Raw genomic sequence first — 17,378 nt, 5'->3', positions numbered from 1 at the left:
CTTTTTAATCTGTAAGTACTGATTCCACTGTTTTAAAATATGGCTGATACCTTACATAGAAACAACACTGAGGAGGGAATAAAAGTATATATCATTCCAAAATGCATATGTAAAAGTTAATTAAGCAAATAAATTCATCAAGTAAAACTTTTGGGTGTTAGACGTGCTGTTTCGAAATTCTCAAACTCACCTGAAAGTTTACAGAGAAAAGAAAGAGAAATGAATAATTTAAGAAACAATTTTAATGACATTTTCTTAAATACAGAATATATCTATCAGAAGTCATAATCAAGACAGTTGAAAAGTAATGAATTACTAATAATAAGTAACAGTAGAATGAAGTGCAGAGCTTTAGGAATAAATTTTCATTTTTTACTGTTTATATTTTAATTAAATAAAAAACCTTGAATTCTCTTTTAGAAAAAATTATTAGACATTTATTCTAGAAGAGAATTCAAGAAACGCAGCATTACAAAAAAAAGTACACAGCGGTTTAAAATGCATGAAACTTGAATGGATACTTTTATAAAATTAATCTTTTTGATTTTAGGAGTTTTGAATCTTTTTTGTGTCAGGGTGTTATTTCAATTATGCTCAAAACTACAATACCCATGTAAACAAAGACTTTTACTGATTGCGTGGAGTTGTTTTTTTTCTGTTATGTTTTATATGATGTAGTCGTCTCTTTCTTAACATGGCATTACCAGGTAGAAATAAACTTTAATAAATTAAAAAAGAAGCTGCATCTCATAATCTATATTTAAACAGTCACTGCTTTAGTGTTTATTATTTTTGATGCTTGCTTTACTCTTAAAAAGAGTTCTTGGGTTTTTATTTGTTATTTTTATTTTTGCATTGTTTTACAGTGTGAACACTATTGCACACTTAAGAAATGTTAAAGCAAATATACGTTTAGACTTTTATATGCACTGTAAAGTGAAAGAAAAGTCTCTAATACACTTTAAGTGTGATATTCACTTTATGACAGTAGTCCAAAACTTTACCCACTCCATTAGTGTCATGCCTGTAACAAAAATCAAGACAAAGCCAGCATTTGCCTTTCTTCTCTATATGAATTTTGTCCATTCTGAACTTGTCTTGGGGCATCAAAGTTACATTTTGATAGATAAACTACCCTAATCAATAATGCTTATTAATGAATTCATGGTACAACTGAAACACTCAAAAATACAATCACAAATAATGATTTTATTACACAGTAATTATATAAATTATTATATACACTTAAAATTAATTTTTATCAAAACCAGTGCTGATCTAAACAATATAAAAAATAAAAATAATTCTATTATGATTGTAACAAACATTGTGAAGCTCGATATGTATATAGAAACACCACCAAACAATTGCCTAAATAATCGAGCTAAGTAATGGTGCCTAACATCTACCTCTAGTAGCAAATTACTCCATATTAATTATTAAAATTAGAGGAGTTATAGCCTGATTATTTAGGCGATCTTTTCGTGATAATTCTATTATAGTAACTGTGTGGTGCATGCCCTCCTGAAGTGGTCTGAAACAGTAAAGTGCAGTCTTCCACTAAAAATGGTCCTATTCATTTAACCACTGCCTCTCATGATACAATGCTTGAGATACTCGAAGCAGCACTGTACTGTTTAGCAGTGATGTTGCAGGAGGGTGAGCAGCAAGCAACCACTCTAATAGAAGAATTTTTGTTTCATAAATTCTTTGAATCAGTGCTGGTTTTGATTTTAAAAAATTAATTTAACCATGTGTAATAGTTTATATAAAGTTTGTCATATAAAGTAGTATTTGTTACTCAGAACCCTAAATTATCCATCACTGATAGTATAACAAATCATATACATAAAGTAATACAAAGTTATCAGACTGATCACTCAGTATAAACTTGAAAACCAGAAGGTATTTTTTATTTAAAATAACGCTTTTAGTTCTCCAAAGATGGACCTTATTCTCCAGAATTCCTTAGGAGCACGTTAATGGCTAATGAAATGCATTACTTGTAAATATATCTTAAAAGTAATAACATTTAAATCTAGTTATTTGAATGTTTGTTGTGTTCAGATTCATGGAGTGAATCACCGATGCTAACAACAAAATTTTTGAAAGTTTTTGTCCATGTACTTTAAGATAGATGGGGTGTCCAAAAGTCTTGCTACACATGTCTCTACAGATGACGGCAGGCCAAATTAAACAATAAGAGTATAATGTATTTAACACAGAGAATGAGAGTATATGTTATGATGTGTGACAAACCGATGGTGACCATAAAGTTGATGTCAAAGGGGATTTTCAAGGTTATTTAAAAAATATCTTTAAAATCATGCATCCAACATCAAAAATATCAATTAGAAAATTGTAGGCCACACAAAAATAAGTAATAATCTGCTTATGTTAGGTACAGTACATAAATGTAAGATAAAACAAAAAAAAAAATTGAAAATGTAAGCAAAATTTTGTTGATATGCAGTGAAGCATCTGGAATGTTCTGATTCAGACAACCAACCAAAAGATGCTTCACTGCATGATATCAACAAAATTTTGCTCATATTTCATGGATTTGTTTTTCATTTCAATTGGGTTTTGAATAACTGTAATGTAAAACATTCATTCACCCATGTCTTCAATTTTATAATAAATTTCATAGGTTGGACCATATAATGTCCATGAAACTTCTGAATCTGCCTTTAGATTAGTTAATTTATTTAAAAAACATAACTGCATTTTTGGTATGAAAATTAAAGCTTTTTGATAAAAATTATCTGTATCAAAATACTTTGATTTTTATGAGCAAAACATTGTGTTATTGGTTACAGCATTCCATTTGATATGTTATAAATATGACCTTAGAGAACACAAGACACTTCAAATAATTAAAATAACTGAATATTTTACAGCAAAAACTATACTAGAGTGGAATTTATTTAAGTTTTATTCTCATTGATTCTGCTAGTGTCAAATTCTTCCCACAATTGAAATGGACACATTGAAGCCATCAAAATGGCATCATTTTTTGTAATTTTAAATTTTTATTCTGAATATATTTAAAATTAAAAATTAAAAAGTAAAAATAAACTTTGAACATACATAGAATAAAATTGTTTGAAAAAAAACAATGTATACAAGTTTCAATAAACATCAAAAGATCTATAAAATTTATTCTATGCTGAATTGTCACTTTTATTCAATACAGATTTACAATTTTACATTGTTTACTGTATTTAAAAAATTCAGTCTTTGTTTTGTAGTCTTTTAATTTTGTTAGAAGGCAACAAAGACAATGTATAAGTGAGAAACTAAAGTACTCATTAGTGAGGTTGAGACTGAAGTTTTAAATGCAAAAACATGTACATTGGACGATAAGGGCCAATTTCCTGTAAGCCTAGAAGTTGGACAATTGTGTTTGGGAAGTCAGTGGAATCATGCTCAACATTCCAAATGCCATTGTCAAACTTCTAGGCTTACAAGAAAGCAGCGCTGGACGTCGAACGTACACGTTTTTGCGTTTAAAACTTCAGTCTCAACCTCACTACTAAAAAAAATATTTTTAATGAGTACTTTCAATTTAATTTGCTATAACATCTTCAAATTGAAAACATATTAAAATCAAATTCACTGTTCCATTATTGTATTATTTTGTAACAATCTGTTATGAAATATTCTTAGTAATTCCTGAAAATCACATTTATTCTGACTTACTTAGACTATGTTCCCCCAATTATCTTGAATTTCTGACTTGCCTCTTGACCAAATTCCTGGTGTAGTATTATAAAATATTGTGTCTATACAGTGTATATTCAGGCAAAACGCACTGAATATACACTTTCTATGTGACTACATAGAAAGTGTATATTCAGTGCATTTATCTTTATACATTTTGCTATGTGGCTCAGATCAAGAGACAAGTCAGGACTGTTAAGGTTAATCATGTTAAAATATGTAATTATTTATGTAAATTTATTACTCTTTACATCAATCTAATATATATAGCTGTCTCAGTTGAGAATAATAAACTTGAATCTGTGTTTATCAGACTACCATTTTGATGATCACAGATATGAATTTAAGTTGTATCCATTTGTGTAAATAAGAGAAGCCATCAGTCATCCCAAATCATGTGGTTCCATTATGGCCCATTCATAACCCTCTTAGTATGTCCAAGACAGAAATAAATTTTAACAAGTATCAAAATTTATCGTTTATCAAAATTCGATTTTGCAACGTTCACATTTCCAACTTCCCAACAAGTAACACAAATGCGCAAATCTCTACCTGTTTGTAGAGATTGTAGCCACTTTGAATTTTATTTTGACTTGGTTATTGGTCCCCTGAGTACCTACAAGTCTGGCTTTTTTTATGCATGCAAGATTTGGGCACCTAATACTCTGTGCCAAATTGCAACTTCTGACATGTACTCCTTCAAACCTCTAAGCTGGTAACACAGCAGGCAATACGATTTTATAAATAAGACATAATCTTGTCAAAAATCAGCATATGTTAAATAAACTAATTAAAAAACAAAATCTATGTACAGTACATGTATTGTGCCACTTAATAATGTTGATGAATGACTGAGAGTCCGTAGGATTATAATGGAGCTGAAAAATTTGTAATTGTCCATTTACCATTGTGTTACATATAGCCTAAACCAATAGTAGACATAATACCAAATAGGTTTGTCTACAGACACTTTATGATGTTTACTTAACTTTGTATTCCTCTTAACATATCTGCATCTAGAATAGTACAGTAGACACAGAGTTCTTCAGGGTAATCCTTAACCCTTTCTCTCTTCCCCACAAGGGAGAATTTCCAAAAATCCTTTCTTAGTGTACATTCTCAAGACATACCCTAACTGTGTACCAAATTTCAACTTTCAACTCCTAACCATTTGGGTTCTGCACTCATTATTATTAACCCATGTCAATTATATTATAAAATATTATTTTTAATAAGTAACGTTAAAAATTCAATAATCATACCTGCATGGTTTGCACCAGTTGTTCTGATGCTCCAAGCCAAACCTCGCTCGGCACTTTTTTGGAGTATTCCCTGCAAGTGAAACAAAAAAACAACATTCGTTAAAGCAATCTGTTGAGACGGCACTAACAAAAATACATTCAAAGAAAGAGAAAAAAAGGGATTTTAATTATATAAAAAACTGCATTACCCAGAAAAAGGTAACCACAATACTTAACACAAGCAAAATAAAGAATTTTTGTCTGCATTGTCGCATGCATTTAAAATTTTTAATTATTTGTATAAAATGTACGCTTTTGAGGAAAAAAAAATCATTTAAATATAAGAATACAATACAGATAAAAAGATTAATAATAATAATAATAATAGGATAATAATAGAAAATTAGTAAAATTTAATAATATAAACATACAGAGACATCAAATGCAGATAAGTCCCAGATAGTTGATCGTATCAACTCAATAAATTAATTTAAAATTAATTAAAATAATAACAAAAATACAGAAAAAAAAGGGAAACAAATTGATCTTTGTGCGTATTGAAACAGCATTATTTTCTTATAGATGCCGAAATCAAAGATTTACTTACACGTTATTTCTACTACCCCTTGCTGCATGTTTGTGTAAATATTGCAATATTCAGTATAAAATAAAGATATAAAGATAATTATGATTATATCATAAATGGTGAATATTTTCAAATCATAATTTGGTACCCCAAAATAACACGAAAAGCAATTTCTACTCGATTTGTTTAATTTTCAATCATATCATACACAATTTGATATAGAGTCAAGTTTCTGTATACAGTTGTTCCTTAAGAGCTGTTCTATCATTAAGATCATGAAACAACAAAATGACTTGAGACTTCCAAATAGAAATTTGCATTCAACCAAATTATTTCATTGAATAATAAATTTCCTGTTGTTACATGCTCAAAGCAAGACAGTTATTTGCATATGGTCTTTTGAAACAAATTGGTATTTCTTGAGAGTTATCTAGAAGAAGCAAACAACAAATGTAAATTGGTATTCTCATAATATTTTCATTGAAAACAAATAAAGAAGTACACACATACTAAATGTTACTATGCAATTGACATGAGTAAAACTGCATCTGTGTATGTGGTCAATGGTTCTCACGTATTGCAACTTATAGTGATTGCATTATAAAGTAAACCCTTTGCTTATGTTTGGAGGCTTCTAATTCATCCATAATTCTAAATTTTAGCTGCAGAGTATGAAAAACTTTCCTGTATACAATATATTCACAAGTTGAAAATATATTAGAGTTTATTTTCATAGTTATACTCTTTAGTAAAACATTTTACTTTAAATCACTAGCAAAATTTACAATAATCAATATTTCATCTTGATGTAAAACATGGCTTATGTGAATATGAATATTAATCTCAGAAATTAAAGACAAACATATCTTCATATGTTACAGTTACATAAATAGAAAGAAATTGTATGTATATTTATCATCAGTGGCAGTTTTGGGTTTGTATAGTCTTAAGCATTCATAATATTGCAAGTTTATACAGGCTAACTTCCATCACATGATACTTGATATCGCACATGTCTAAGTTCCTTTCCAAGTACACGTCCAATGCCCTTGGCAAAAGCCTACTTTGACTATACCTAAAATTGCCACTATCTGTTAACTTTAATAAAACAAAAATTTAGAGCCAAAACCATATGCAAATGAAAATAAAAATCAATCAAAAGATCATTTATTTCATTCGTAGTCACACAAAATGAACAAATTAGTCTTAGATAAATTAAAAATTTGTAATATATTTACTACAAAATTAAATAAGGAATTAAAAAGGCATGTTTTATTTTAAAGCATATCAAAATATTTTGTGTCCTTGATCTTAGCCACAAGAGAAATATTCTAAAATGTAGTTGTCCTTGACCCAATGATAAATTATAGATTCAATCTCTCCCTCAGATCAGGTATCATAAGGCCTCAAATTTAAGATTAGTGTCTTTTATCTAGATTTACAATCATTTTTATCTCATTAAAATGCATAATTGAACATACATGTAGGTTATATAGTACTATATTTTTTTAATATAAAAACTTATAATAAGAATATATGAGTCATGGAACAACTATAATTATGGTGTCATTAATCATATCTTGAAAATAATAACAACATTTTGAATTCAACTTATTAAGAGGAATAAAATTTAAATCTTTTCTTGTAATGAGAATATTTATGAACTGATTTTTATATTTTAACTGTCAGAAAGATACTAGCTGCAGAATTCAAACTTTCCTGCCCCGCATACAAATGAAAATGTTTACAACTCTTACAGCTGGTTACAATGTAAATACAACATCTCTGTTCTGCAACTTAAAATATTAACTGATTACAGGAAATAACATCAAATTGGCCTTGGTGAAGGCCAAAACGTTTGGAAGTTACGTTAAAGTTCAATTACTGGTTAAAAAAGGTTTTGTTTGTGATTATTTATTTACAGTTTTATTAGAACTCGTCTGAAAAACTCATTTTTTTAAATTATAATTTTTGAGACTTTCAAGTCCTAATCTCTCCCCACTTTGAACCTATCTGAGAATTTTGTCAGTACCAAAACTTGTAAAATATGTGATTGAAATGCAAAAATACCTTTAATATCATAATGATAATCTGAGAATATGTTAATGACAGTGCTATTTAGACACCCATTAACCTCATTAACTTTTATATCTTCGGTATTTAGGGCAGAATATGTATGTATGTAAAATAATTCTCTCCATTATTTAAATTAGCAATTTTATTTTATACTTCATAATGTAAAAGGCCATTAACTTGATATGTAATATCTAACTTAATTCAGCAATATTTTCTTTACGTTTACAATGTCTCACAATATTTTAATTATATTATTGTTTGGTAAATTACAAATAAATTTGAAGTTACAAGTTTGAATTTAATGTTTATGGGTCAAATTTCTCAAAATTTGAACAGATATATTTTTCTCTTTTTCATATAGAAATCTGCAAGGACAAATACCAACTCTAAAATCATGCAATGCAGTAAAAATTTCTTTATTTAAATGTTTTCACACATCTTCAATGAACTTTGGGAAAATCACATTCTAAAAGAACAAATACCTAACAGTTTTTCTAGAATATGTTTGATTTACAGAATGCATTTCATGGAACAAATTCTGATTTTGAAATCTCATATTGATAATAAATCAATAAATAAATACACACATAAAATAAAATACATAGGTAAATATATATATACAAATAATAATAATTAAAACATCATTCAGTATTTTTATACAGTAACCCTTTCTATGCTCTCAGTATTATGTTAACGTCATTGAAATTAATTGCGTTCTTTCAACATAGCCTTGTAAATATGCTAGGCTTCTGCATATTTTATTTGTTAACTTTTCAGCATCTTCTGTATTTTAGCATGGTTTCCTTAATCATAAAAAAAAAAAAAACAAAAATCCCATTTTACACAATCTTACAGAAAAGAATATTAAAATGTTGATAATTGATTAGCTGACCATAAAAGTTCACAAGCTTGTGTAAACACTTGTACATAACGTAACAGAAGAGAGAGAAATCATAACATAATGAAAGAAATGCCTGTCTAAATACTGCTTTAACTGGTGACTGTCAGAGTTATATTAATAAAGGAAACCAAGATTCAAAATGTTTAATGTGGCCCTCAAATCTTAATTCTTTAATCTGCAAATTGGAAAAGAGATTGCCAGTTAAAATTGAAATTCAGAGATCATAGAGATACAAATTTAAATATTGTGAGAAAAAAAGCACTACTTTATAAAAATTAAAAAAATGAGCTACAAAAATAGAAATAAAATTTAAATTTAGGAAGACATATTCTGAAGTAAGATGATAGATATTTGGAAAATGTTATTTTGGAACCACAGACATACCGTATACATAAAAATGAGTAGCAATAACAAGTCTTATAAGAGCTTAAGACTGTACATAAATGGATACTACTGCATACAGAAACTTAATTATTAGGAAAAAAATATAATATATCCGAAACACATTCAAAATTTATTACCTGGGACTTACAAACAAAATTTTAAAGTATCTTGGGGTATACCTTTTCTGGAATTTTAAAGTATATTCTTTACTCTTTATAAAAATAAAACTTGAAATCAAAATTATTATTAAAATCAAATATATATACAGTTTATATTCTCAATTTTACACTTAAAAATTATATTAATTCATAAATTAAACTATACTATAATTAATCATGTTAAGAATCACATTATTCTTAGTGTAAATTTCATGTTAGTGTTGAATATCTAACTCAAGTTTAAAACATAAAAACTGATTTGAATTTATAGAAATATTAATGATATTGACCAAGTTTGTCTAGTAAATGAGAGTTTGAGCCTGAAAAAGTGTAAGTAATGTCATTCAGAGATGTAATTTCATAACAGTGAAAGGAAGGGAGTGAGGAGAAAAAAGGGATAAGTCAATTTAACATGTGAGCAATCTGCCAAGTGGGATGACTCCCAGGATGTCTTCCAATGGAAAACTAGCCGGTATTTAGGTGTTTAATGATGTGGAGAAAATGCGAAAAACTCAGCCTATAGTCAAATGTGAACCAGGTAGGAATGAAACAGTGGGGATAATGAACTTTGCAGCCACTCCCAACTATAATGCCATTCAGAAAGTGTCCAGCATTCCAAAGTGAAATGCCAAGATTCCATGTTTTTACTAGAAAGAGTGAGATTGCTTTGAATCATTTAACAAAACACTTTATTCAGAAGTGAATAATGTATTTGCATAGAAAAGAGATATTTTTGTGTTGTATTCTTCTAAAGATCCAGATAATAGCTTTCTAGTGTATGCTAAATTTTTTATCATCTCACTTATAGTATCTCACTGTTAAATTTTTTTAACAAAGTAATATTGAATATTTAATTTCAGAATAAAACAATAATAACTCTTCTGTTTTGGTCCTTAATTCTCCTAACATGCAATAAATATCCACTTACTTCTAAGAAGTTTGACGAAATTTGCTTCTTTTTCAGAATATTCTCACTCCCAGCAACAAAGTGGATATTTATTAAAGAAACAATAAATTCTTCTCGAAAAATTATAAACTGTAGATTTAAATGCACATTTATTATAATATTTGTGGAGAATAATTACATATATATCAATTATTTAAAATATTATTTATTAATTAAGTTGTCATCTTGGCAACTTAATTACCATGATGATTATATATGCTTAAAAGTCAGCTGAGTGCCATGAATGTGTAGCCTTTTCCAGTTGGTGCAGCAAGTGGTCAGTATCTTCTAAGTAATGGTCTGAAAACAAGGATCAAACAGAGATTCAAGCCCAACTCCTGACCAATGTTTTCTTTTCTAATTATTAAATTCTAATCATTAATATAAGATGGCAAATTAATTATCTATCTTTAATTTAAATTACAGAGTATTTTTATATTTAATTAGCCAAAATATAACCCTGTAACAAATCTGGTTTGACTCAGTAATATGATTTGGAACCAACTTCTCTCACAATCCATGGGAAGGCTAAATCAACACACTAAAAACTTTTTTATATCCCAGTATAAATAACTTTAGATAAAAACTAATGTTTTCGACCAAAACTTGGTCTTCATCACGCTATCGACCAGTATAAAATTCGAAATTGAAATTCTTGATTGGATAATTCATGATAAATTCTTTAAAATTATTTTAAATTCCAAATTATTTAAAAATTGGAAACTAATTTACACCATACATGCTACTGAAGTGATAAAAATATTGTTACATCTCCACAAATAAATAATACATTTCGCATTAATACAGTTGCTGGCCAGGCCGGCAACTACTGTATATTAATGTGAAAGATGCTGCCAATATTTCATATGCATGGAGGTGGTGCTATGAGAAAAAACATAAACAACACTAGCATGTTGCCAATGTTTCTAACCAGCAAATACATCGTATTATTTACTTGTGGGGATGTAACAATATTTTTATCACGTCAGTAGCATGTACAGTGAAAATTAGTTTCCAATTTTTAAATAATTTGGAATTTAAAATATTTTTAAACACGTTGTTCGAATTCCAGTTTCAAAATTTATACTGATCAATAGCCTGATAAAGGCCAAGTCTTGGTCAAAAACATTAGTTTTTATCTAAAACTACTCGTACTGGGATATAAAAAAGGTTTTCAGTGTGTTAATATGATTTGGGCTTAGTTTTTGATATAATTCATGATAAATTCTCTAAATCAACTGAAAAATTGATTTTTCAGTTGATATAATGTGGAAATCTAAAAGAAAATTGTTAAAATGTGGAATCTTCCATAACATTATTGCACAAATGCAAGAATACACTTTAAAACCACAGTAATACTGGCATTTATTCAAAAGCTATATAGCCAATTCCAAAATACACAGTATGTGTATACAAACATAGAGAAGTAGCATCAATAGTCATTTTTTCACATTGGAAAGACAGCCAAAAACTTCTGGATAAAGATCAATAATGTTACTGATCATTTTAAACAGTTTTCCTGCATTTATATACAAAGATATTATTAAAGAATCTAGTCTGCATTTAATTATTTGACAAACTAAAACAATTGAAAATAATTAAATTGTTTGTGTTATAAGATCATTTAGAATTTTCATTTATCACAATATCTTTCAGAAAAACAAGTTTATTACAAAAGCAACTTCAACATTACAAAACTTCACACCAACCAAACATTTTCAGACCTCTTTGTCATCCGAAATTTCTGACATTTTAATAAACTTAACATATCACATGGCAACAACTACTTCACCAAGGCAATTGAAGATGATTGACTATTAAAGGCGAGAAGTGTGTAACTTGAAGTGGACATCGTCGTAACTTTGGGAGTGAATATCTGATGAAGCACATTTCAGACTATGGGTCCTTTTGATTTTTTGATCAACTAAGGGGATGTCAATCCTGGGGGCCCCCTGGTCACTGGAATCTAGAATTTTACCATTTTGGTAAAGTCAAATTTTAATTGAATACTTGTATCAATATTTAATAATATATTCTAAGTTAAAACATAATAAATGTCAGTGATAAATAAATGATTTTTATATTTAAGATATTGTCAAGTCCTTCATGTTATTGAATAATTCAATGTACACGAGTAACATACAAAAAAAAATTTAATTTTTTGAACTTATTTAAGATTTAATTAAAATGAATTACAGTAAAACTTCTCTAACTTGAAGCTCCAAGGGGCAGGAAAAAAACTTTTGAGTTACAGATGATTCAAGTTAGAGAACAATAGATTAAAACATGCTGATTCTGAATAGATTTGCACCTCCCTTGCATTATGTAAAGAATCATTGATAGTTTTTTGTTTTAAACATTGAACATGTAATGCCTTTCAGCAAAATGTTCAATGTAACTAATGGAATCAAATAGTTTTGTAGATGCATCTTGTTGAGATAAAGCAAGAGGACCTCCTGCTTTGGAGTGGAACATTGTCTGAAAGTTGTGTTGGAGAGTAGATACAACTAATTATCTGAAAACTTTAGGGATATTCGATAATTAGGATCACTTTGAATAGAATATATATTAAAATTCAAGTCAAGGAAATTGAAAGTAACATAAAACAGTGTCAGGAGAATGTGAAAAATTTCGACTTGTAGATGTTAAATCCCTATGCTATTCCATTGAGTCCTACAAAGTCCTTCATTTAATTTAAACGTCTGTAACTCAGAAGTTTTACTGTAATTTCTGTTCTTGACTTAAAGATCAATTTACATTTGAATAAAGTCCTATCATCATCATACATTTGAATATTTTCCTATCATCTGATACAAGCAACAACCATTAAAAAGTAAAAGAAATTCTCAAAAAAAAGTAATTTGTCATCTTTGAAGGGATATTTATTGGCATGTTACATGTAAAAAAATTCATGGCGGTGCACTTTGACGGTGCAGAGTTTGTGTTCATAACCAAGAAAGTGAATAGAAATTTTATGTATATGAACTATACACAAATAATTTTCTAATATAATAAATTATAAATAAATATGGTATTAAATATACTAATTTAAAAAAGTATTTTGTAAGTAGTTCCTAATCAGTATCTCATCAGATGACTGATGATAGTTTTAAGTGGTTACTCATGAATATTGTTTATGTCAGATTTTATGAATTCATTCATTGGAAACATCAAGATAACAAGATAAATATATGCACATTCAAAGAAGTTTTCAATGTCAAAATATAATAGAACTATTGTGAATTTTAATTTTGAAAAGTTGAAACAGAAATTAATTGTTAATTTTTTAGAAGTGGCCAGTTTGGCAGGAAAATCTTGTACAGTGTTGTTTATTGTTTGCCAGATTGTAAGTTTGAATTCCATAGATGTTGCTAGTTGTGTCTGTCAGGTTTTACACAAGGTTATTGTTGAGCTGAAAGATGTGACTACCTACTAAATTAAAATTAACAAATTGGCAATACATTTGACATAAAAGCTAGATTTTTGGAAGAATATTCTTGTATTGCACAGGAAAATAGTCTTGTTTTAATGCAGTGAAAAGTATTGTTTAATATCATTAATATTTTTTATTTTTCAAACAAAACATTGCAATACATGAACATTCATTTCATACACTTAATATTTTGTCATTCATGCACTATAAATCTATAATGTTTCCAAGTAAGAATAAAGCCAATGTTCTTTAGTCTACATAAGTGAAGGAAATAGTTCCATGTTTATAACAAACATATATATTGTATTTACTTTCTATGCAACACAGCATCACATAATTTCTTTAGTCTACATAAGTGAAGGAAATAGTTCCATGTTTATAACAAACATATATATTGTATTTACTTTCTATGCAACACAGCATCACATAATATCTCATGAAAGGATGTTTGAATTTTTTGAAGTTTTCATTCTGCTCTATTTCATTCAACTTCATTCTATTTGATATTTTTCAGGCTGGCAGATGCTGAATTCAAACAAATTGATCCATTGTTGTTTCAAAAGTAATAACAACAGGGACAAATTAAAAACACACTTCTTGATATATATGATCAGCTGCAAGAACAAAATCCATTTTTGTCAGTTAATCTAAAGAAGCAGCACAGCAGACTCTGGTTGTGACTTATATGTCAGTTTCAAGCATTTTTGCTACAAAGAATGGCAATTGTCTTGTGGAAAAATAGAGTTGCCAGTTAAAAAACAATTTTACATGAAGAATGAAAAGACAATAAATGTGACCATTATAGACACAATTCATCAATTTTTTTAAAATGAACTTTCCAGGATTAAATCCATTGTTTGAAAAACAAATGATGATCCCAACTTACCAAATATTGTGGCAGTGTTGCACATCTATAGAGGTTTCAAAAAGGCAAAGTAGAAAATGAGGAGAACAAGTCACAAAGAAAGACTTTGAACTGTAACAGTTCAAAGATGAAAAGTTGAAACAGGCATGGAAACAGGCTAGAGCATAAAAGGCATGCATGAGACAAGAAATCGGATACTCTACTATTTAGACTGAGAATGACTAAACAGCAGCTTGCAAACCACATATGCAACTTTTATAGATTGTTAGTACAGCTCCTTGTACAATTTCTTTTTATAAAGTTGGTATATAATATACATTATATTTTTGTAAGTATGATGACTATTATGTAGTTTTTGAAATGTTGTTGTTGGACTTTCTCAGCATTCTTTGTTTTCATCCCTGATAATTGCTACCATTACCTGCAGGTCTTCAGATTTACATAAAATTACTAATACAAATGATAATTCCTATAATGGGGGTCATTTAACTATTTTTAAAATAGTATACTCCCCAACTCTGACATATAAAGATCTTATGGTCTAACTTTGATAAAAATTATGATTGATTAATAACACAAAAAAAATTATCATCAAAGAATTTCATAAAAATATCCTGGAACTAAAGTCAAAGATTGTGAAAATAATTTCTTAAAACTTCTTTAATTTCATAAATTAAAAATTTGTACAAGTAAAAAAAATTTCATAACTTGGAAGCTTTTTGAGATATTAAGAGGGAGGGGCCATATCTCTTGAAGAAATGGTCCAATTTTTCTAAAAATTTCTACAAACATTTCCCCCTGCAAATTTTCAGGCATTTTAGACAAAAGAAACAGGCATTATTAAACTTCAAAGTAGATGAAAAACTGCCCTCCACACAGTCATCAATACATACAGAAAAACACCAAATACTTTTTACATTTCTCAACATTCCAAGGTCCCCAAGTCCAAAAATAAAACATCTTGGGGATCATTTTTTGCTCTCAATCATTTTTTGTAATCGCCATGCTATCCCTCATTATATAAAAGGAAAGTAATAAAAAGTAAAAAAAATTATTTCAAAACACAATCCACAATTCACTAGAATATTACTTATGGTCATTTCTAACTATGTCACCTAACTTTTTAAATAAAAATTCGAATTTCTGCTATTTAAACTAAAGAATTTCATAAAATTCAAATGGCATTTTCTTGAAAAAAGGTAGCCAGTGCCATATGATCATCTTCCAATATGATCTATTTGGGTGAATTTCTGCCATAATTTTATGACAGAAATTCAGCCAAATCTGTCTCCCATCAGGTGAGACCTCTTCTATCACTATATATTAAAAAAAGCAAAATAAAATGACTGCAAACTCCTATATATTCTACTGTATATAATTTCATTAAAAAATTCTAGAATTTGTTTGCTGTATCTTTTGAACAACAGACTTTGCATAATTGCATAGTTCAACCAAAAAATTGATAAATATTTATATAGTGTCTTTCTTGAGAGAAGTATTTTTTATTATAAGATGAATTTCATATAAATTATTCTGCCATCTGGTTTCTGATTGGTCAGTAGGGAACATTTTTTGTAAAGACATATTTTCCATAATTGATTTTGAGTTTGTAATAGGAAATTAAGTACTTTTAAGGAATTGTCAGGATTTCCAAGAACTGGAACCTTGGAGACACCAGCTTCTGATTCCCTAAATACAGATATATTCTGTTTCTTTGATTCTGAAGATCATACAGATATAATTGCACAAAGTGCATATCCATTTTATTGAATCTCAATAGCACACAATGATCCAAATCGATCAAATCGTCAGTGGAAATCCAACTGAAAATTGTACCAGCTTAAAGAAAGACCAACTAGCATAGTGATGTTATTTCCTCAAATCAAATCAAACCCTGTCTTACATAATGATGCTTTGTTGCACTCTATCAGAATGTATCTTGCACAATTGTTCCAGGAAGACAAAGAGAAACTCAAATCTTTTGCTAGCTGAAAATTGAAAGGGTTTTTAAAAAAGGTTTTTTGTGTGTTGATTTATCCTTCCCAGAGATTGCGCAAGAAGTTGTGATTGATTTATCCTTGCAGAGATTGTGCAAGAAATTGAAAGGGCCTGAAAGATATGACCCATCACTGAGAAAGAGATTTTTACTATAGTTTGGAGCTTAATGTCTCTCATTGAATATACAGGAATAGAGTGAACATATACACAGCTCACAATTTGCTGAAGTACCAAACTTCCTGTTTTTGATTTTCATGCAAGAAACTTGTTGCAAGAACAAAACCTATTTCATACATTAAGATCATACATTAAAAGAAATGGATCATATTAATATAAATGCACTATCATATATGTCCACCATAAATTGTAAAGAGGATCTGACAGTTAATATAGGAAAATGATCAAAATTTTAATTATATTATTTGCTTATGTCATGTCAAATGTAAGCAAAGATAGAAACATCATATGACTATTTTCATTACTTAATTTGTACTCCATTATACATAAGGAACCAGTCACAGTGGTGAAACTAAGTTCAATGGAAATTTGTTTTGAGTAAATATTAGTATACTGTAGTAAAATCCATACCAAGCTGATAGTGGAAGGTATAGTCATTCTACTATAGTCCAAAGAGTAAACTCAGTCATTGTCTGGCCCAAAGGAAAGAGAAGTGTAAAAGTAGCTATTTTATAAACTTAAAATAAAGGAATTAACACACCTTTTCAAGTAAACACATTTTTTCCAGAAATTGAAAACCAGCAAGACTTCCCAATGCTGCTGCCATACATTTTCCGCCATGTTTATGCATGAGGTTGATTGAGCAACAATTGGCTGGATACCCTGTACAAATCAGGTAAGCTTGAAATGAAAGTTGGTAAATCAACTTTCATCTCAAGCTTGGTAAACCAGATAAAATGTAAGGGAATTCACTTCTGGTTGCACTACAGGTAGTGGAGGTGGTCAAATGATGCTGCAACTCCTAACAGCTAGGAGAGGTTCTGAATAGAGTGAGGAATTTTTTCACATTTTTCCAAAAGCAAACAATTCCCAGAGAAAGAACAGTAAGT

At 28.9% G+C, this 17,378-nt stretch overlaps 1 protein-coding gene across 1 annotated transcript in view; it reads right to left on the bottom strand.

Annotated features, from left to right (window-relative positions):
* Window positions 1–17,378, bottom strand: part of LOC136970179 (protein pangolin, isoforms A/H/I/S-like) — a 74,514-nt gene that overhangs the window by 5,675 nt on the left and 51,461 nt on the right. The window contains 1 exon segment of the mRNA XM_067264591.1: window positions 4,986–5,055. Coding sequence (XP_067120692.1) covers window positions 4,986–5,055 — 70 coding nt within the window.

Source organism: Centruroides vittatus, unplaced genomic scaffold (assembly GCF_030686945.1).
Source record: "Centruroides vittatus isolate TY-2023 unplaced genomic scaffold, ASM3068694v2 contig_19, whole genome shotgun sequence".
NCBI lineage: Eukaryota > Metazoa > Arthropoda > Arachnida > Scorpiones > Buthidae > Centruroides > Centruroides vittatus.
The sequence above is the reverse complement of the archived record's forward strand: the minus strand, read 5'-3'. Positions and strand labels throughout refer to the sequence as shown.